This window comes from Linepithema humile, chromosome 5 (assembly GCF_040581485.1).
Source record: "Linepithema humile isolate Giens D197 chromosome 5, Lhum_UNIL_v1.0, whole genome shotgun sequence".
Taxonomy (NCBI): Eukaryota; Metazoa; Arthropoda; class Insecta; order Hymenoptera; family Formicidae; genus Linepithema; species Linepithema humile.
Window position 1 is genome coordinate 18,056,569 of NC_090132.1, and position 21,681 is coordinate 18,078,249.

At 33.3% G+C, this 21,681-nt stretch overlaps 4 protein-coding genes across 11 annotated transcripts in view; 2 read left to right on the forward strand and 2 right to left on the reverse strand.

Annotated features, from left to right (window-relative positions):
• Positions 1 to 4,835: 4,835 nt before the first annotated feature.
• alien (COP9 signalosome complex subunit 2 alien) lies at positions 4,836 to 7,564 on the reverse strand. Its single transcript, XM_012362212.2, has 9 exons — positions 7,397 to 7,564; positions 6,889 to 7,083; positions 6,654 to 6,779; positions 6,364 to 6,531; positions 6,109 to 6,283; positions 5,826 to 5,964; positions 5,499 to 5,715; positions 5,254 to 5,394; positions 4,836 to 5,175 (listed from the first exon to the last, which is right to left on the reverse strand). Exons 1-9 carry the CDS (start codon positions 7,448 to 7,450, stop codon positions 5,056 to 5,058), a joined length of 1,335 nt encoding a protein of 444 aa, XP_012217635.1. The 5' UTR covers positions 7,451 to 7,564; the 3' UTR covers positions 4,836 to 5,055.
• Positions 7,565 to 7,665: 101 nt separating this feature from the next.
• LOC105669322 (NBAS subunit of NRZ tethering complex-like) lies at positions 7,666 to 15,246 on the forward strand. Of its 2 annotated transcripts, XM_012362210.2 has the most exons (19): positions 7,666 to 7,682; positions 7,791 to 7,978; positions 8,062 to 8,296; positions 8,381 to 8,796; positions 8,874 to 9,254; positions 9,355 to 9,562; positions 9,731 to 9,951; positions 10,021 to 10,344; positions 10,474 to 10,679; positions 10,762 to 11,061; positions 11,140 to 11,476; positions 11,548 to 11,960; positions 12,045 to 12,344; positions 12,416 to 12,704; positions 12,806 to 13,123; positions 13,195 to 13,603; positions 13,684 to 14,594; positions 14,686 to 14,811; positions 14,883 to 15,246. In XM_012362210.2, exons 2-19 carry the CDS (start codon positions 7,892 to 7,894, stop codon positions 15,156 to 15,158), a joined length of 5,757 nt encoding a protein of 1,918 aa, XP_012217633.2. In that variant the 5' UTR covers positions 7,666 to 7,682; positions 7,791 to 7,891; the 3' UTR covers positions 15,159 to 15,246. The 2 variants fall into 2 exon arrangements, with proteins under 2 accessions (XP_012217633.2, XP_067210771.1); XM_067354670.1 differs by lacking the exon at positions 7,666 to 7,682 and having other exon boundaries at positions 7,706 to 7,978.
• A 432-nt stretch (positions 15,247 to 15,678) lies between these two features.
• LOC105669300 (hydroxylysine kinase) lies at positions 15,679 to 18,942 on the forward strand. Its single transcript, XM_067354723.1, has 3 exons — positions 15,679 to 15,976; positions 16,401 to 16,488; positions 16,571 to 18,942. Exon 3 carries the CDS (start codon positions 16,573 to 16,575, stop codon positions 17,656 to 17,658), a length of 1,086 nt encoding a protein of 361 aa, XP_067210824.1. The 5' UTR covers positions 15,679 to 15,976; positions 16,401 to 16,488; positions 16,571 to 16,572; the 3' UTR covers positions 17,659 to 18,942.
• A 213-nt stretch (positions 18,943 to 19,155) lies between these two features.
• The window catches only part of nolo (no long nerve cord), a 171,521-nt gene continuing 168,995 nt past the window's right edge, over positions 19,156 to 21,681 (reverse strand). For all 7 annotated transcript variants that reach the window (XM_012362213.2, XM_067354674.1, XM_067354672.1 and 4 more), the window contains one exon: positions 19,156 to 21,582. In XM_012362213.2, coding sequence (XP_012217636.2) covers positions 21,482 to 21,582 — 101 coding nt within the window. In that variant the 3' untranslated portion in view covers positions 19,156 to 21,481. The remainder of the gene's footprint in view (positions 21,583 to 21,681) is intronic.

Genomic DNA, 21,681 nt, shown 5'->3' on the forward strand with positions numbered 1-21,681 from the left:
CTGAGGGACACTGATTTCTTTCGCGATTATACCGAGACCGTAATGCGATTGATATGTCGGATGGATGATTATTGGATAAAAAAGGGGATAAAAAATATTTATTTTATTTATTATTAAACACATGCATCACAATGCATTTTTTTCAAGAACGGCTATAAACTCTTTACATCTTCAAGTTTTAAATAATAATATGATATATTTTTTTTCCTAGATATAAAATATATCATCAGAATTATATCAAGGTAGATATGTATATTAATATACACACACACACACACACTCACATGCTGTCATTTTTATTTTACTTTTTGTTGTTGTTTGTAGCATTATTTATAATTAATCTTTTTTTTATTTAGCAATTCAAAGAAACTAGATGATTCTCATTGAGAGTTTCGTGATCTTTCGTGGAGTTAAAATGTTTTCTCGCTATGGCATGATAAAAGCGCGAAAACCTCGCCACGGCGAGGAAGAACGCCTCGTCTGTTTGTCTACAACTCTCTTTGTCTTTCCTTCTTGCATACAGTTACCGGGCCACCAAAGAGGTTTTAAAACTTCGGTGCGCGGGATTTCATTTTTTAACCCGCACCACCTTTTGCTAAGTTAGGATCTACGCTCCAACAGTAGGGACGCGGAAAATGAAGTTCACTCTTAAATTAACTCCTCGCGACTGCGCCGAGTAAGGCGGTGTGTTCTCCACGTATACCCGGTGGCAGATGCAGCTGCAGCTGCACCACGGCAGGACGAAGGACAGCCAGAGGGAGAGAGAACGGCGCTCCGTGGATGTTTAAGTACATTCCTTGATTTTTCCTCGCTCGACTTTACCCAACTCTGACGAACGGCGTGTTCTCTCTTCGTGATCTTGCCATTATGCAAAATTTCCCGGGGCTACTTCGCAGTTACGGTTTATCTCGCTCTTTTTAACCGCTGCCTCGAACAGTTGCAGCTTTTGATGTTTTACACTATCTCGGCTGCTCTTTTGACGTCCCTATCCAATGCATAGCTTGTCTACATTTTAGTTAATTAATTAATACATGCAGCTGCGCCATTTACATTCGTCTTTAAATGTCCCTTTTCCCCCACAGCGCCTTCACCGGAACCGCTGGTGTTATTTTTTCATCCGCGAGAGAGAACTTTTGAAGGAAAAGTGCTGTTCATTATTTACAAAAATGTGATTAAATATGTGAAGTTAAATGAGATGTGAAGTTAAATAGGAAAATGCATCATCGTTATAGCGCGACGGAAGATTGACACGTTGCTCTCTGGCATTCGGCAGTGTGACACTATGAATTTTAAAATTGTTTTCCCAGATTAAAAGATATTTATAACATTTTCAATTCAATTTTGCAAATATTTTCGTACATCAAACGATTGAAATTATAAAGTCATTATTGCAAAAAGTTATTAAAATATAATTCTACTGCTAAATTAATTATACAAAGAGATCTATTAAATTTCATTGCGTCTGAGCTCTTTATCGATCGCATTTAAATGATCTTTCGAAGAAAGTAGACATTAAGATCTTCGGAAGATATCATCTTAAACGTGGCATGGGCAAGGAGGAAACTACTAGGCAGCGAGATTATAGCTTCTCACTGCACAGTCAGGATATAGGACGAGCCTGAGAGAGCCTACACGCCAACCTACGTGGGCTTAGCCAACATTTACATAGGTGCAAACGTAGACTGAATAACAATGCTTGAAACGGAACCGAAACCAGCCGTGCCGTTCTAACCGAGCGGGCGTACCTGTACTTATGTTAGATGCAGGATTTACAATATGTCCACGAGAAACGAATAATTCTGTCCAGTAAACGAATAATTTCGACAGTAATGAATCTTATCGGCAATTTGTATTCATATTTTCGTCAAAATGAACGCTATTTTACAATTTACGTTGTAATTTGCAAGCAAAAGTGGTTTTTAGGGAAGGAAATTTTCAAAATTTTATTGTTGCATTATCAATTTATTTGAATTCTTTGACCAATCTGTAGACTGATGGATTTATAAAAAATTAAGCGATTTATTTTAGGCAAAAGCATCTCTTTCCAAAAATTTTCATTATTTGTCTTAAATTTAATTGAAATTAACTGATGAATACAGTTTTGCGTTGCAGGGATTTTAGTTATCTAATTGTAAGCATTTTCTACTACTTTCAATTATTTTAATTGGCATTCTAACATTTTTATTACAAAAAAATTGATTTCAAATTTATCCGAAAAATTCTGGTTTCCATTGATTTTGATGAAATTTTTGTTATGTCCGTTACCTGAAAATATCATGCGTTTTATTGATATTGATATACTACAATAAGCGTCCGTATGTGCATGTTGTTCTTTCTAATTATCACATATTTGTTAAAAAATTGTTTTAATTTCAGCGCATCGAGTAATTAAATTATACCCGCATATCGTATCGTCGTTTGAATAATTGCTGCTGTATCGATGGTGCCAGTAACAATAACGGATATTTATTATTCAGTCGACAAGCGTCAATTTGGACAAATTTAATAATTTGTACATGCGCATTTTAGCCCGTTTTTGGCTCGTGCCGATGTCATTATTTGTCAGAATATATCCTCTATGTTGCTAACTGCGCTGTCGAGCTTGATAAAGTAACTAACACTGGCAGTAAATACTTCGTGACTGGCGTAAACAAATTTAGCTGGTAGTTTACGAGCATTGACAATTGTCCGCGAAACCTATATGAATATACTTGATTACGGACCCATTTCAAGATTGGCACTTAATTACAACGAAATGGTTATATGTTCACATTGAGCTATTAATGCGGATATAGGTGGTCCTTTCAAATGCGCCTGTTTTCCAAAATATTCGAAAATACGCGAAAAATATTCACGTAATTGAAAAAAAGCGACATCAAATTTAATTACAAATTAAATCATTCATATTCATACATATTATATACAATTGTACGTTATAGTATTCAAAATTTATAATTTTCGTAATTAAGAAAGAGAGAATTTTTCGCCGCGATTTGATAAAAGCTGTGTTCAAATTTTTTTTATAAATACATAATGAAACAAATCGATGCGCATATCTATGCTGCGTGCAGAAAATCTAATATAAATAGATTGTGATAGCAGTATAGGCAATACAATGAAACTTAATGTTTTGCAGTAATATAAATTAGCGAATATACGGCGCGCTTCCACGCGTCACGTGCGTAATATGCACGTACGTGGTCGGGTCGCAGTGAAAAAGGGTCGACCTCATACGACCGCAGCATGCTAACGAGAGAGCAATAAAATTAGTCTCAAGCTAATTAAATCGAACGCGCCTGTAATAGGCTAATGCCCGGTAATTAACAATTTGCGCGGCGCGCGCGCCAAAGTAAGTATAGACTGTATACGGCGGAGAGGTTGGGGTGTTGGAAAAATACTTACAGGGGAGGTGGCTGCTGAGCAAACGGTATGCCGTCGTTTAAGCGCCACATGGTGCGTGCAAGAAGCACCGGTGGTTCCGATGCTCGTTCATGCACGGTGCAAAACCGCCTGCTTTTGCGATATTCATGCTGGGCTGCACGCTGCGTTAGCTCGTGACGTCTTTATATGTATTATATGTTGTGATTAAATTCTGCAAAATGAAATTAATCCACCTACTGTTTTGCGTGGACGTCGAGGCGGATACGTGTGGCGAACAATAGTGGACAATAGTGGACAGATTGCCCTCGTTTCTTTTAATTTTTTGCACTTTGATCCTAATTCAAAATGTAGCAATTATTTTATTTGTTGATTTTAATATTCATTTATTTAGTCATTTTTATATTTAGACAAAATGTCCGATAAATTGTGAGTGATGAGACAATTCCTGAATGAACAAGAAAGGAATATAGAATATATGATTTTTTTTTTCTTTTCTTTATATTGGTTGCGCATTTTTGAACGATAAACGCTCCAATTCCAAAATAAAGCAACGACACGAAGAATAAAATCGAGATAAAGCCCGATACGGAATTGGCAATATGAATTGTTCCATTACTCTCGGTTGATCGAATAAAAATTATTACAACCGCCCTGCCAGAGGCATTCGCGTAGTTTAAATGATGTGAATTGTCGATGGCAATTTGAGTATACATGAACTTTTAATAGATACCTAATTTTTAACTCACTAAATGGAATCACTTTTAATTTAAAATCAATTTTATTATCATTATTACAATCGCACAGAATGCTCCGCAATTGAGTCACCGATAATCAAGCGTGGAATTACTCTGCAAAGGGTATATATACATCATGCGTCTGGGCCAAGGTTTGTTAGTTCCCCTTGGGATTTACTTAAGCATACGAACGTGCGAGAAGTGGTAACGAGCAGCACAATGGCAGAGTATGAGAGAAACGTAGAACAACGGCATCTCGCATATATTCCATCTCCTTCTCACCCTTCTCACCCTCTTCCTCGTCCGATATCCTCCTCTTAGGATTCTGCCACGGCTACATTCTCGTCGTCAGTTAAATTGTGCCGATTGAATCGAGTCATGTCCTAGTCGTTGCAAGTCGAGCTCGGCTTCCCATAATTTTACGGTAATGTGGTAAATTCTCACGCCAGAAGTTCTAATGATTGTCGGTATGATATACCAGAGTTATACGATCCGCATGAAATACTGTTTACATACGGGCGATGTGCGTTTTACTTTGAAATTACAACTTTAATGATACTTATAATAAAGTACCATTAAATATGATTTATTTGTTAAACAAATGTGCCAATATAATATATACTTCACACATTTTGAAAGAGATAACGCTTGTGAAACTCTTAACTAATAATATAAGGATAAACAACAGTTTTTATTTATAAAAGCATGTTATGAAGCATGTATAGAACATATTCGTTTATTTGAAATCGATTTAAGTTGGAGTTTCTTTCACGGAAATAAAAATAACTCCCGTGCTAAAGTGCTAAATTTATTATATCACAATAGATCTTATTTCTTCACATACTGTAGAGTTTTTATGATATACTATACAAAGTTAGTAGAGTTAGTAGAACTGTTTATTGCAGAATCACGCGTCATGAAAACGCGGATCGCATGCCGTTTAGGACATTTTGTTCACGATGGCTGTATGCAAAGATTGTAATTGTCCTGCCCACTTGTCAAGAGCATTGTAACGAGCGGCACATACTGATTTCTTATCCAATTCAAGAACTTGATTCACCTGCAAAAAATATAGAGTAAGCATGACGATACTAATATAATTAGGATTTTAAAAAGCTATAGATTATTTTAATGTTACCTGATCTATACGACCATGAATAGTATTGTCCAAAATGCAAGATACCAAAAGACTTTCCACTTCCGAAACGTCAATATTCAATTCTTTACTTATAAAAGGAATATAAATTCTGGTATATGGTCTTATCAACTTAATTAGAACCTAAATCAATTGCATACAATCAGATATAATATTTTAAACATCTTAACAAATTACTTATTATAAATATTGCTAATATTGTTATTAATGCAGTCAAAATGATATACCTGTGTACGTATGTTGCGTAATAAATCCTCAATATGTTCTCTAATAAAAGGATCATCCATGATATTGTTCCTATTTTGTTTTAGAATTAATTCAAATTGATTGATATCATTATTCTGATAACTGACAACCAGATTTGTCATTGCTAAAATTTCAGGATCGTTCTTATATGGTTTTGCTTCTTGTGAATCAAATGGGTTAATACCAGATTTCATTAACCTGCAAACCATTTATATATATATTTGTTGCATTAATATAATATAAATAATGATCATAATTGTCATTATTATTATTGATCATAATTGTACACAGTTGATAATCATACTTACATATTAGCCAGCACTAAGTATTTCAAACATGTTGTACGTCTTGGTGATCCAGATTCGTCATAATTTTTAAAAGCTTCAAAAAAATCAGTATGAGCTCTTTCAAACTCGCCCTCCCTTAAATGCATTTTTCCTCCACATTCTGGAAAAAAGTACAAAACCTTTTTCACTTTATTCTCTTAGATAGTACTTAATAGTACTTAAACAGTATTTATACATGACATGGAGCTGTAACGTTAAATCTACTCAAAATTTGTTGCTTTTGAAAGACATTTGTATTTCTTACCTCTGATAACACCCATAATTAGCGGATGTGGTATAGCACTTTTAATATGAAGACTCTGTTCATAAAGCGTTTTTAATTTCTTATTATTCTTTTGTGCTGTATACATCTGGATTTCTAAGGCATAAATCTCCAATAGCTGTGTTCCTTTCTTCAAATCATCTTCTCCATCATCAGTCTAAAATCCATATAATATACACATATAACATGTTCAACCAGAGTATGTTATGTCATATTGCATATTTAATATATACATACTTGACAACTTTGATGAAGCTGTTTTAATATTTTTGCCAATTTATTGAAATCTGAACGATCATAATATAGTTTCCCCAATTTTGTATTTGTTTTAAACCATAACCTATCATTCTTTGCATCTTTTAATGCATCTAACGTGGTTTCATAAAAATCTTGCAGTAATTCCATCTTAAAGAAGATATCCATTGTTTATAATTTTCAAGAAAATTTCAATATTAAAAAAATTTGAATAAACAGATATCTAATAAAATTATTAAAATATTAAAGTAAAAAAATATTAAAGCACTTACATTCTTCGATGTACTAATATAGTCCAATATAGAATTTATTGACTTTTCTGAATGGTTTCTAGTAACTGCACTTTTGATATAAGTTAACAATTGTTTATACCTTGCCATCATCTCTTTATAATTGGACTGAAAAAGTAATGTTATCACTGTCTTTACTTTTGTGTATATGCGGATGTGTGCGCATGTATATATGTTTAACGTTAATGTATACGATTACTATCTATTTTCCACATACCAATTTAAAATTAATTTTGATCATCTGTTTCAAAGCTTTAAAACCCCACTCTCCTTTCTCCCCACCTTCTAAATCCAATACTTTTTGGAAACTTTGTAAAGCAGCTTTCGGATCATCTTCTTTAAGAGCTTTGCTGTTATAATATTGATTTTCTAAATCCACATCTGGTTCAGAATTAGAATCTTCGGAATATTCCTATAATAAATAACGATTAGAATTTACAATCAGACTACAATTATTTACTCAACAGCAACACACTTGTTTTTACTGCTAAGAATAACGTTACTAAACATCAAATTTTTTGGTTGAATAATTAAGTATGTTCACAAAAAACATAAATAAAGATTTTTGACTATAGATTTGATTATCAGCAAATAAAATATTTCGAGGTATTCCTCAAACTATTTTTAAATGCTATATATAATAGCTCTATGAATTCTAACCTCACCGCGTACCGGAAAGATGTGTAGCAAAACAAGACTCGCATAATCTACGGAGGAAAACTTACCAATCCATAATCCTCTTCTTCTTCGCACATAAAATCATCCTCGCCATCTGACATTTTGCGAGATCTTAATCGCAAACGTTAGCTCAAAAAATCTCACGCGATTCTGTTGACAACAACGGTTATATCAGATCCAACCAAACCGTATTTTGAATGGGTATAATACAGTAGCGCAACTCGTGTCGGTATTTTTAATCTCGAATAAAGATGACGTACGCTCATGCGCGAACGGAGATGAAAGAGGGAAAGACAAAAATCTGTATTACAATTTTTTATTATTATTGCACATGTGTGTACGACATTCTTAATAATTATTTTTAACACTATTCCCGAATTTAGCTTTATAAATAGTAATATTTTTTATGGAAAACTGGGACTACATTTCATAAACTTGCAGCATCCTCTGCTCACCTTTGCTCGCGCGCAGTCATAAATCAGTAACGATGTGGCCCTGTTTACACCTTTCTGGACGTGCTAGGTTGTATTTGCAGTAACAAAATGAGTAATTTAAATGAAACACCGAATGAACCAATATTGTACGAATTATTAGAATATTTCGTTCGCAAACAAGAACCAGAATTGATAGTAAGTCCAAGACTGTTAGAAACGTATACAAGAAATAGGTTAAAATATGCATTGTCATACTTGTGCTCTATTCCATATTTTAGAAATGTAAGACTGATGCAGCTATTCTCCCAACTTCTGGCACAATAAAAAACGCTCTCAGATATCTCAATAATAGGTATTCCTTACCTGAGAGCATCTCACAGCAAGTTAGTCTCACATTACCATGGAAGTTTGCTGTTGGAGATCACGGTCGTGTACTTGCTATTCTACAAGAAAATGTTATTGAAATACGAAAGGCTAAAGATGAATATTCCTCTATTATAGGCAAAGCATCTGGTAAATAATGTGATGATATTTTTACATATACTCGTCAAGTTTTCCAACAAATATTTGTTTTTATATCTTGCTTATATTTTTTAGCCCCAAAAGATGCATTTCCTCAATGGCGTAAACTTGCATGGAGTCCAGATGGAATGATCTTAGTATTAGCATCTAGTAGTGGTTATACATCTTTTTATAATGCATTAGGAAACAATATTTTTAATATAAGTCCAAAGACAATGTCACAAAACCCACATATTCTTGAAGCGGGTGATGCAATAGCATCTATGTTGTTTCTTAAACCAAGGGTAAAACATGAAAAATGGGCCTATGAATTTATTTTAATTTCATACAGTGGATTGCTCAGATCCTATCACATTTCTACAAATGCCTTTAGTGCAAATTATGACTTCTCTTTTGGCAATTTTTATAAAAATGGTATTAACGCTGTAGCCTATGATGAGAAGCACAACTTGTTTTACGTTGCTGGAAATATAATCACACAAAAATTGACTGTAATTATCTTTATAAAGTATTATTTTTATGCATATGATTATGTACAATTAGATATACTTATACATATTTATTTCAGTCAACTGCATCAGAATCTGGATTAACCTCATGGCGGTTGTTGAATGATTATCCATACTGCAAATTGTCGTTTACATTTGAGGACTCTGCTATAAACAAATCACGGTTTTCTGTGTGGAATTTAATTCCTGTCTTTAATTTTCAACCAGGATCAATCATATTTATGATAAAAATTTCACCCAATGGTGAATTTTTGGCATGCTTGCATACAGACGGTTCAGTCTCACTATGGGGTTTGCCAAATTTAATATTACAAAAGAAATGGAAATTATCTGAACAGCCGGAATATAATACACTCAATCCTATAGGACCAAAATCCAAAAAATTTCCACCAGGTTTTACAGAATTTCATCCAATAGATATTGGCTGGTGGTCTGATCAGGTAGTGCATTTTAGTTGTTTCTACCTGTCATCTTTACAGTTTCTAATATTGCTTTTATAAAATAATACTATATTTTATACATATATATTTTTTGTTTCAGGCTATCATAATAGCTCGATATTCAGGGTCCACATCAGTCTGCTCCACATGGAACTTAAAAAACTTATTAGGTGTTAGTCCAGAATTCTTAGCAGGGCAACCACAAGTATGTGAGCTTGGTTTAGAAAAAGGATGTTTATGTTTAGATTGTGAAACCTTTATTACAAGCAAAAAACGAAGCAGAGATACCAACGATGGTCATTTATCAGGTTTGTTAATACATTTATCATTACTTTTGTTTTGTAATTATTTTTTACTATTTATATGTACAATTCATTATTTTTTTAAAGCATAATTTTTACACATTACTATATAAAATTAAAAGTGTGACAATTATATGCAGAGAATAAAAGCAAATTTTTAATTTTCTGATAAAGAAGCGTCGTCGGAAAGTGAGAAGGATGATGATGAATCAGAACCCGTTACTATATTCAATTATACGACTAATTTGGTGCAAAGTACGTTGTATTCAATAACTGATATTGAAACATTTCAACCAAAAAGAAAGAAGTCGAAAGTATTACATCGAACTTATAGAATCTTGGGCTTAAAAAGTACAACCCCGGAAGAGCTTTATTCTAGAAAAATAGACATTGAGGTAAACAATTTGATTAAGTTTAATCATTTAATGCCTTTTACTAAATAACTAAGAAATTTTATATTTTAGGAATACGAGGAAGCTTTAACTTTAGCGAACACGTATAATTTAGATACAGATCTTGTATATCAAACACAATGGAGAAAATCAGAATTATCTTTAAATGCCATCTCTGAACATTTAAGTAAGATAAGTAAAAGATCTTGGGTATTAAATGAATGTGTGTTACGTGTTCCCGATACCATAGAAGCTGCAAGGGAACTATTGAATTTTGGATTGAAAGGTGCCAATCTGGAAACTTTAATAGCAATTGATACTTGCGATAATGACAAATTCATAACACCTGATACAGATGAAGATTGGCCAGATGAAAGTACTGCAAATTTACGACAGGTAAGCAAAATTATTCGTGATAATAAGAGTTTTAAGAAATGCACAGTATTAGAAAAAAATTATATAACTTACTATAATTTATTGAGGTAAACAATTTGATCAATTTTACTATAATTTTTGGACAAATAGGTACAGAAAGTAAATGAAATGCTTGAGAAGATTGAAATAAAAAACTTATCTGAGGCCCAGAAGAACTTGATTAAGTACCGAAGACAACTTTTGCGTCACTTAGATAAATTACTCACATACGAAATTATACTGGAGCCACCACTAAAATATAAAAAAAAGTTTTACGAGGAATTCCGAAGACTCTCAGCTGTGGAAAATGCTGTTAGGTATTAATACATACATACATTTATTACTGATTTAAAATATTGTCCACTTTTATATTATCAAAAATACTTTTTTTAAGTACAGGTTTGCCAAAGACGGCGATTGCCGAAGCGTGCAGATAATGTTTACATATTATGGAGAAAGTTTACTACCTCATTGGCTAGCAATTATTAGCTTTTTCCCAGAAACTTTAAATCCATCGGATTATGAAAAACTTTTGCCAGAATGCGATTCGGAAAATCAATTATTTTTGTTGGATCAACGTGAATTACGACAAAAAGATTGGTCAGAAAAATATCAATTTAACGAACTAATAAATCAGGACTTAATAGATGAGGAATACGAAATATTGTATGAATTAGATCCTTCGTTATTAATATATAGGTAAGTTCTTTATTTACAAAGTTTATAGTGAATTTTTTTAATGATTTATATGACTAATTATTATTGTTTTGTTTTTAGAAATGTGCAGCTTACGCCAGACTTGTTGGAAAAATGGTATAAAAGACGTGCTTACGAAATCGAGAAAAATTGTTCTATGGTGGATAACGCTTTACAATTAATTAAAATCGCAAAATCTCATAATATCAATGGCGTGGAGGACTTATTACTAGATTTGGAAACTTTGGATGATCTTGTGTACAAAGTCTATCTGGAGGATATGTCATTAGATAAATTAGAAAAACTGAGTAATTTGAATAAAATAAAACTTTTAATGAGTACATCTACTGAAACAAACTTTGTCGAGAATATAAGGAATCTTTTATTGCCTTTTATTAAACGAAGACATCAATATTTGGTATGTATAGCCACATTTTAAATAACTTGAATTAATTTATAAGTAAATAAAAATTTTATTTAAAATTTTAGGGTGGAGATCTTCAAAAGGATTTATTAAGTGATTATCTAATCTGCTTAAGCAAAGACGATTTAACTTTTCCAGTTAAATTTTTCGAACATTTGAAACAAGTGCAGGATGTTGAAATGGTTAAAATGATAGATGATATTGCTACTTTAGCTTTAAATTGTATATATGCTTGTGATGATCTGAACATGTATGAAAAAGCGAGAAATATCTTGGACTCGATTTTAAAAGATCATGATGGATCAAGAGCAAATGCAATAAGCGATTTATTAGATGAACTGGAAGGAGAACTTGATTGTATGAGACTTCTAAGCAAGTACGGAGTGAAGACAACATTAAAATTTATTCGGAACAACAAAACCAATCCCGATGTCGCTCGATCACTATTAACTCAAATGTCAAGAAATTTGAGTAAAAGGTAACGTAACGCATAAATTATAAATTTATTAATTCTACATTTTATTTTACAGTAAGCATTAAAATAATAAATTCATTCTTATAGGCTGCTACCTCCAGATGAAAAAGAATGGGCACAATTATTGAATGATATGTTAGACGTACATGGATTAATCTTTTCTTGTGTCGCTGTCGAAACCTGCTTCGAAATATGCGTTTCTGCTCGCTTGGTGTCGGGGATCAAATCTACCATTCAGAATTGTGCCACTTTGATAGAAACCAAGAAAAATGAGAAATCTTTATTAAAAGTATTTTATGAAAAGGCGATTAATCTTATATTAGAAGCGACAAAAGAATATTTTAACGGTTCAAAAACTCTTACCGATCCAAACATGGAATTGGCTAAGTGAGTATCTCATTAATGTACTAATAATCATATTGTAACTTATACATAACATATATAAATAATTGTTCTAGAACTTGTCTTCATCTTATTGAAGATGACAATGCGAAAATTAAAGAAGAATATGATCTTATCAAGTCGCTCCAAATTTTGAACGAATTTAATGTCGACATATTACCTCTGCAAGTTAGATTAACAGTAGATAGATTAATTTTGATTGAACACTGTTTAAATAATCAGCGAGATGCTTATAAAAATCGACAGAGGTTATTAACGTTAGCATCTTATTTACGAGTCGAAGGGAATAATAATAGGCTTCGCGAAGGAAAAGTTTTAGAATTAATAGCTAAAAAGGCACTTGAGGTAAGATATATTCATTTTATTTTATTTTTCATAATTTGATTTTAAAATATTTTTGAAAATTAGAATATAAAAATTATTATTAATGTTACTTTACTTTACAGACTGAAGATTATAATACATGTGCTACGATATGTATGCAATTAACACAAAATAATTATCTCCCTGCCTGGGAAACTTGTTTAAACTTAGGACGTTGCGATGATTATCAGGATTTAAATATTAGAAAAAAATGTTTATGGTTTGCGATAAATAACGGTTCTAATGATATATTGGGCAACGCTTTAGAACACATACATCTGATAGAAACGCAAATCCTACATAAGAATTTAGAATTGTGGATGCCTTCCGTTGAATTTGAAAGTTTAAAAGATGAAGAAAGTGATGAAAGTGAGGATGATTTTACAGATGCTATGACAACGGTAAGAATCTAGTTTAATAAACTAATGTTTTTTCATTGCACGATATAAAATAACTTTATTCTAATTTACAGCCACAAGTGGAAGTAAAAGAGTTTGTCCCTAAAATGTTAGAAACTTCAACGGAAATAGTAAAAAGTTCAGCGAATATTATGAAAGAATCTACGTTCGGTCTGATAAAAAATATTAGTGATACTAATTTTTGGAAATCTAGATTGAGGTTTAACTTTACAAATAACTCGAACACGCAACACGAAGCCGAGGGAGAACAAAGCGAGGAAGACGTCGATCTTCAAAGTTTCCCGTGCTATTACGAATCTTTGCACGAAATGTGCAGGATAAGTAATAATGAAACAAGATACAATAAATATTCTATGGCGGATATACAAAATATAAGATTAAAATGCTGTCGGGCTCTTTTGAGAATAACCATTTTGAGCGAATCCTCTTGTTATGGATTAGAAGTAAGCGACATTAATCATTGTAAGTATTATATCAATAAAAATTTTGTCGTAAACACATTACATTTATGTAACAGAAAATATAAAATGATTTTATTTCAGTACTTCTAGAATGCGCAAAACATACCATGCAAGACGATTGGTTACTTGGTATGACATATTTATTGAGTTTAAATAAAGATCGTGTTCTGGATGCTCAAGCAATTTTCATGGATTTACCGCAAACTGAATTATATATACAAACTGCGCTTTATTACTATTCGTTGGAATTACATAAAAAATTGTACACTGATTGTGAAAAATTATACTTATACAGTCCGTTAGATTTAATGAAAAACATGATGGCTGCAGCACAAAAGTCGGAAAAATGTGATATTGTTAAAGCATTGCAATATTGGCAGCATTGTTTGCTTGGTGGAACACAAATTGATAAAACCGAACATCTAGTAACAAAAGATACAAGTACGCTGGAACAAGATGGTGCTTGTGTGGATTTTGGAAAAATCACGAATAAAGAACAAGAAACTGTCGAAGATATTGATGTTAATGTTCCACTTGTAACTTCTACGACAGATGAGAATCCGAAGAAAATTGCCTCTGATGACGTTGATGTTGTAGAATGGACAGACGATTGGGGAGATTTTTCTGACGATGACACAGAAGCAACTAGTGATAAGAAAAATAAAATTGGATCCAAAGAAATTTTGCAAGCACAAACTGTCCTTCCATTTGACCATGGCATTGATGAGTGCGTAACAGAGGAAGATCGATTTAATTTATTTCAAACGTTGCTCAATCGAACCGATAATTTACAGCAATATCAAAGATTGAAGGAAATAATATCGGAATGGCCGCAATTTAATATGCCGAATCACATTACAGTGGACAACCATCCGATATTAAAAATGATGAAAACGATAATTTTGTTAATACCCAAAACGGATATAATTGATTCTGAAAAAAGAATATTACAAGAGCATGAAGAACTCATAGGATTATTAGCATCTAAAGAGGTACTGCAATGAATTATATATTTATATACTTAATTATATACTTATTTTTTGTTACAAATAATTAAATGTTTTTTTTATATTTGTGACGCAGATTCTTAAGCAGTTCTTGGAGCTCGAACGCGATAACATTAATCTTGTACAAAATGTTTACATAAGATTATGTTCCGAGGATTCGTCTATGCACAAAGAAGCAGTAGATTTTATTAAACAACAACAGGTCAGTCTATCTTACGCGTACGAATTTGTTAGCTTTAAAATCAACATGAATTAATAACTTTACTTTTCTAGGCCATCATATTACCATCATTAGTGCTAGAGAAACTTTTCCTGAATGATTTAACAGCATTATTTAAACCGGATCACGATGTATACAATCAGATAATCGAGCACGTATTTATAAACGAGTCTTTAACCAACGTTGAGAAAAATGCAAAAGTTCTCGTACATGAATTGAAGAAGCAGAAATATATATTGGAGGCTTTGAATATTATAAGGCTGATGGAGAAAATACCATCGGCTATGTGTACGTTTGACACTTGTTTTGAACTATTAATGAAGGAATAAATTTATTTCGAATGTAAAAAAGCTAGGATCCATTTTAAAGAAGGGAAGATAAAAAAAGGTATAGAAAATATATTTATTATATAAATAATCTTTGTGAAGAAAATTTATAAGAGACGCGCGTACGACATAGAATTTAAAGTTGTTTAAATTACAAAGTTCGATACTTTGTACTTGTGTAGCAAACGTAGAAAGGATTAAACAACTTTAAACTCTCGCGTACGCGAAGTTTCCTCGGACGATATACAATTTTTAAATGTTTATGTTTCTCTTTTGTAAATGTGTATATTTATGTGTCTATATATATATACACACACACATATATTTTAAAAAACTTATACACAAATTAAATTATTTCTCAAAATAAATGTATCATACGAAATAAGTAAGTTTGTGTGTAAATGTGCGTATATGTGATACATTATCTAATTAGCGATATCTTGAATTCTTTTATGAAAGATTAGCAACCGAGTCAGCCGTATCATTTCTACTGGTGTTTCTCAAATCAAGTACCTCGATTTGGTGAATCTCGAAAGTAATCGCGCGCGCTATGCGTATCGCCGACGGTTTTATCGGTCTTGATAAGACCCAGTCTTTAGTCACTGCGATATGCTGTATCGCGCTCTATCATTTTATACGCCCAATTACCATTAATGTAAATATTGTGCGTTTGTACCCTCTCATTGTGCTGAATGTCAGCGATGATTGAGCGTGGACTACGTTCGCCGTGCGTACGATCGGTCTTCTAACTTGGTAAACTGCTCCGTCCCTCTGAGAACTTAGTGTGCCGCTTTCTTTGGCTGAGTAAGCACGTCTGTCGGGTAAGTGATACGTGTACAATGTGTTCATGACCGTGAATATTTATTTTCTTTCTATATGTTATACAATATGTTATACAAAATACTTTAAAAAGTTTTGATTATTGCATTTATTACAAAAATTATCACAGTGAATATTTTCATTTTTCTCATTTTGCTGTTTAAAAAGTATTATGTTATAAGTTTGTATTACACTCTTGAAATAAGTTATCCATTCATTTATTATCATAAGATTATAAGTATCTCTAATTTTTAAAAAGAGTTAAAATATATAATAAAGCAGCCTTCAATTTAACTTCTATCAACCGATTGTAATTTGTTCTTCTTATCGTTTAACATTCCGTTTGATACTACTTCAGTCAACTCATTAATTATTTTGCACTTCTGCTAATATACGAAACACTACAGCCGTCGTTTATTTGTGCAGTTCGACGATCAATCATCCGAAGAACAAAGAAGATATTCCAGCCGGGAGTTTCATTCGCTCCTCCAAACGTCCTCTTCCGCCGCGAAAGGTATATTTACGTTTCTCTTTTTCATCGACCCGGCTCCCCCCTTAATAACTCTGGGCTATTTTCGTGCCGCGCACCACGGCAGCGATGGAGTACAACGACACGCTGTTGATACCGGGCCAACGTATACGTCCGCCCGTGACGAAGGATATGGCGGTCGCCCTGCTGGAGCGGATCTACGGCATGAGGGCAACGAGCGTGCGCGAACTGGACGCATACGACGACCGTAACTATCACGTGTTGTGCGAGGAGACGCATGTGAATCCACACGTGACCAGCCCGGAGAAGGCCGGATATGTCCTCAAGGTGATCAACTCCTTAGATTCTCGGAAGACTGGCATAATCGAGGCGCAGAACGAGCTAATGATCTTCCTAAATCAACGGGACATCTGCTGCCCGTTGCCGGTCAGGAACGTGAACGGCGCGTTCTTCTCTCTGGAGAATCTAAAGAGCGAGAACACCATGGAAAGGTACGCCGTGAAATTGCTCGTCTACCGTCCCGGCAAACTTCTACACGATGTAAAAGCGACCGACGAATTGTTGCGCAAGGTTGGCACTTTCGTCGCCAGAATCGACGAGATCCTCGTTGGATTCAATCATCCCGCTTACGACGATCACAGGACAATGTGGATGCTGACTTCGGTGCCGCAAGTGCAGCAGTTCACGTACGCCGTCAAGAGCTCGCTGGACAGGCAGCTGGTGCACGACGTGATCGTCAGCTTTCAGAAGGAAGTGCTGCCGATCACGGATCAGTTTGAGCAGGGGATGATACACGGCGACTTGAACGAGCATAATATACTCATGAGCCTCGACGGCGAAGACATTACCGCCGTGATCGATTTCGGCGACTCTCACAGAACTTGTCGTATTTTCGAGCTGGCGATAATTCTCTGTTACATGATCTTACAGGCGGCCGATGTGAAAATGGGTAGATACGTTGTAAAGGGCTATCAGGAGATCAGGAGGCTGACCGACGTAGAGAAGAAGATTCTTAAGATCAGCGTATGCGCCAGGATGTGCCAGAGTCTAGTAATGGGCGCTTACTCGCATCTGCATGATCCCGAAAATCAATACTTGCTGACCACGCAGAAAACCGGTTGGACATTGTTGAAAAGACTGTGGCCAATGAGCCAAAACGATGTAATGGAAGCCTGGGGTTTGAACACTGTCTGAGATATTGATCAATTTGCCATTGTAATCCAATGGCATACTTGAAACGAAAATTGGAATTTTATTGTTTGGGACACATACGATTGTATTTTTGTACAAATATTTTGATTTATCTAATTGTAGGTATTTCAGATAATATCTTTATGTCCAAGAATTGAACAATGTATTGAGAAAAAGCTAGGATTACTAGTAAGCGTTTGATACATTTGATCTATAGTTTTCATCAATTAGTATTTCGTCGACGCTAGTGAGAAGCAATACAATTGCCTTTTCTTCGGCAATCATTTTTCTACGCTTCAAAAATATTAATATAATTTAGGCTATCATGCATAATCCGTTGAACAGTATACAAATTGAAGTGGAAAAGTACGTTTTATTCTATGGAGATAGATAATATTCTAGTGAATTTCTTTTCAAGTCTATGTACTCTGCAACTTTAAATATTTTAATACCGTAAAGCGTAGTTCTCTAAAGATAACGACAGAAAAAGTAATAAGAACTGCAAACGCGTCAATATTTTATGTATAAATTTATCGAGTCTTTTATTGACCGTAACGCTTTCTGTAGCTATGTAAAGTGAGTTAATTTAATAGCTGGAGCCGTTCAAAACATAAATATTATAAATGCAAATCTCTTGTCTCTCATTATTTCTTTTCAAATATTTAAATATTAAAATTAATATTAATATTAAAAGAATATGGTAACCAATTAATTGATCAAAAAAGTTTTCACGCTGAGAATTTTTGAAAATAATGAATTGTGTATATATTTTTTATGTATCGAATCTTCTAATCTCCCGGTTACAGACATTCTTCTCCATTTTGTTTTCACGTACGGCTTAATGGATTGTTTATACACGAAACAAAAATTTGCTGGCACGATAAATTGTACGTTTTTTGTAGTAAAATATTATTATATGGACAGCAAGGAGATTTGTACATGGTACGAATATTAATTTTATTTGTTGAAAATATTGCAAAAAAATTGCCAACAAAATAAATTATGTTGCTATTGTAATAAATTCTATTTCTATTTTTTTTCTATTTCTATTTCTATTTCTATAGCAGTAACAATTTAACTGCATTTGTTAGAAATCGATTATTTTATCGATTGATTGATTATGCCGATTTTACGTCTTTGTCCGAATTTATAGAATATGCACTATATTTAAAAGACATTAACATTGTCAAAACCAATGGTCAATTATAAAAGCAATAATTTTATAATGTATTTTCGATTGTATGCAATAATCTATACGACTTGAAAATATAGCAGATATAAAAAAGATATTTTTGTAAGTGTCGTTCATTACGTTTTACATTTTTTTCAAATGTGAAGATGTTTAAAAAAGGAATCCACTAAGTTCTAAATCCTGCTTTGAACATTACACACTTCTAGTAATTGAATATAATTTCATAATTGCATTACGATACGGTAAGTATATTTAAGTAGTCTGAAATTGCAATCCCGCTAAATAAAAGTGAAGCAGAACAAGAGCAGTATTGTGCAGTGATATATCCTCTTGTTTTATTCGCATTTAGGCAGTTACATATTTACATAGATATCATGAACAGTAATGCTTACGTACAATACTAAGTGTGGCGCCATTTTACATACCTACATCGTGATATATACAAAAATGTACGTGTTGAAACTCATTTTACTTTTAAGAGTTGTCGTGTTACATTGATTAACCGGGAAATATAACTTATTTCTGGAGTGATACCGTATCAATTTAGTAATACATCAAGATTGTATTACTTATAAGGTAAATATTAATTAATTGCTTACTGAAACGTGACAGAGGCATACATGATACGGTCAGTTGATGACACATCGCCGTTTTTCTAACCGTGATCATATGTGGGATGTATTAAAAGTCACGTGTTTTCTCTCAATTGAGGAGTGCGTGGCTGAGAAAAACTTTCAACTTTCGATACATCCGGTGTATGTTACTCGAAGTTATTCACTGTATGTTTTAATTTCATTACCAACATATAAAGTCATATTTTATATGCGTGCATGTCTGTAATTTACGTAGCTTGTAATATATCTTCTTTTACCTTCATTTTAATAATCTAATTTTTATCTCATTTATGTCAGCTCCTTTTGGCAAACTGCTTAGCTGTGTCGAGGCAAATTCGTTGGTAGCGAAAATCTGTTCACAATTTTACAAAATTATATTAACATATAGATACAGAAAATTCTCATAGGCACCGCGTTACGGGGGATGAAATCCAAGAGGATGTACTAGCATTTTTACATAATCTGTTTATATATTGACAACGATAATTACAAAAGTTAGAGACTTTTAGAGATTTTAATTGATTTTTAAGAATATTTCTGTTGATGTATGCCTTCTAGGAAAGTGTCAGTGCCTATGATACAATTAATTCGTCAAATAATACGATTATAATGTATAAAAGGGGGGGCCAAATTCTTCTCCGATTATATTTAATATACAATCTGCACAAGGAATCGGTCTTAATTAAGTTATAAGTTTCATAACTAAGTTCTCTATGAATACGCGATAAATAAATACTAGTAACGATTAGATAAGATGAAATATTTAGAGGCACATAAGTAAAGTCGAGTCCTTTAACGAACAACGGAATGATCATGTTCACGAATTTTCGCCAGAGAGATTATTAACAAAATATTATATTACAATACTTATGTATTTTTATTGCTTAGGATCTATTGGCTTAAGATCGCCCGACGGGACGCTTATAGGCGCGTAATAATTTATTCATAACTTATATTCTTAAATAACATTATATCTTACGTCCGCACGTACAAATAATTTATATCAGAATCTAACGCATAAAATGATAACGTATCATTAAATGTATGTTCAAAGATAGAACGGAAATAAATATTTCTACCGATTTATGATATTAAACATTTCTTTCAAACGTAACTCCGTTTTTACATTAATGCCCAAGAATAATGGCATTTGAAGAGACGAAAGTCGCGTTTCAGTCTTAAAGAATGACTTTTATCACGTTCAGAAACAATAAAATGGATTACGCTCTTATTGTGAGGGAGAGATATAAAAAAATAAACCTCAAGAAGGAATATCTCTAATATGTGACACAAACTATGCTTCCCAATTTCCCAATATTTAGCGTTTTATTAAAATTTGAATATTTCATTTTGCTTAAAGCCATTTTCCGTGCGACTTAAAGCACCAACATTGACAATATTTAATAACATGTCGTTTCCAACGATACGTCGCAATAATATTCTTTTCAGAACGTAGTAATAAGTTTTATACTGCCGTTTTTCTCATTGAACTGTAACAATATAACGTTCTCAAACTTTCTTGGACGAATGCCAAATTTTCATTTTTTTTTTCCCTTTTCTTTTAACTAGGAGCAAGGAGCTTGCGCAATTAAAGAATTGCGCCAAACTACACGTGACATACGCTAGAAAATTATGATTTAATTAGTTAGAAATTGTTAAGATTGGCGAGTTTCTTTATTACACGAGGAACGTTCGAGGCAAGGAGGTGAATGAGTTCTCGCAATGATACGACGAGGAAACTATTACAGCGAAGTAAATTTGGTCGACTTCTTTCTCGGATATCCTCTATCTATGAATCGGACATCGTAATACCGTGCAACGCTATTCCACAGTGGACACGCTCATTTCGCATGTTACATAATTTACTAACAACAGGCATCCCGGATGTGTTTACATAATGTCACGAAATAATTGTTCGACCAATTTCACGATTTACATTCTCTGTCTCACGCGCACTCTTCATTGTCATTCATTTACGTCTAATCCTTACACGAGTCCACTTGCAATTACTTTCCCGGATCTAGCGACATGATGCGCAGCACTGTTTCTTGTACAGCGGCACCTTGCACATGTTCATCGTTTTCACTCTGCTGCATAGTTGCGAATTATCCTTGCAATCTTCTGCAAATTTTGTAACGAGACAACGTTAGTAATAATTAGGATCTTTCAATTTGAATTCATACGAGAGTACGTGGTTTATTAAAATTTGTTTATTTCTTG

Excerpts from the sequence above, each read along its gene's own strand:
- alien (XM_012362212.2), bottom strand. The coding sequence starts at position 7,450 with ATGTCAGATGGCGAGGATGATTTTATGTGCGAAGAAGAAGAGGATTAT. Across the intron at positions 7,084-7,396 it reads AAGAAGAGGATTATGGATTG|GAATATTCCGAAGATTCTAA; the intron begins GTAAGTTTTCCT and ends TATTTATTATAG. Across the intron at positions 6,284-6,363 it reads AGCTTCATCAAAGTTGTCAA|ACTGATGATGGAGAAGATGA; the intron begins GTATGTATATAT and ends TATGGATTTTAG.
- LOC105669322 (XM_012362210.2), top strand. The coding sequence starts at position 7,892 with ATGAGTAATTTAAATGAAACACCGAATGAACCAATATTGTACGAATTA. Across the intron at positions 14,595-14,685 it reads GATTATTAGCATCTAAAGAG|ATTCTTAAGCAGTTCTTGGA; the intron begins GTACTGCAATGA and ends TTTGTGACGCAG. Across the intron at positions 14,812-14,882 it reads ATTTTATTAAACAACAACAG|GCCATCATATTACCATCATT; the intron begins GTCAGTCTATCT and ends TTACTTTTCTAG.
- LOC105669300 (XM_067354723.1), top strand. The coding sequence starts at position 16,573 with ATGGAGTACAACGACACGCTGTTGATACCGGGCCAACGTATACGTCCG.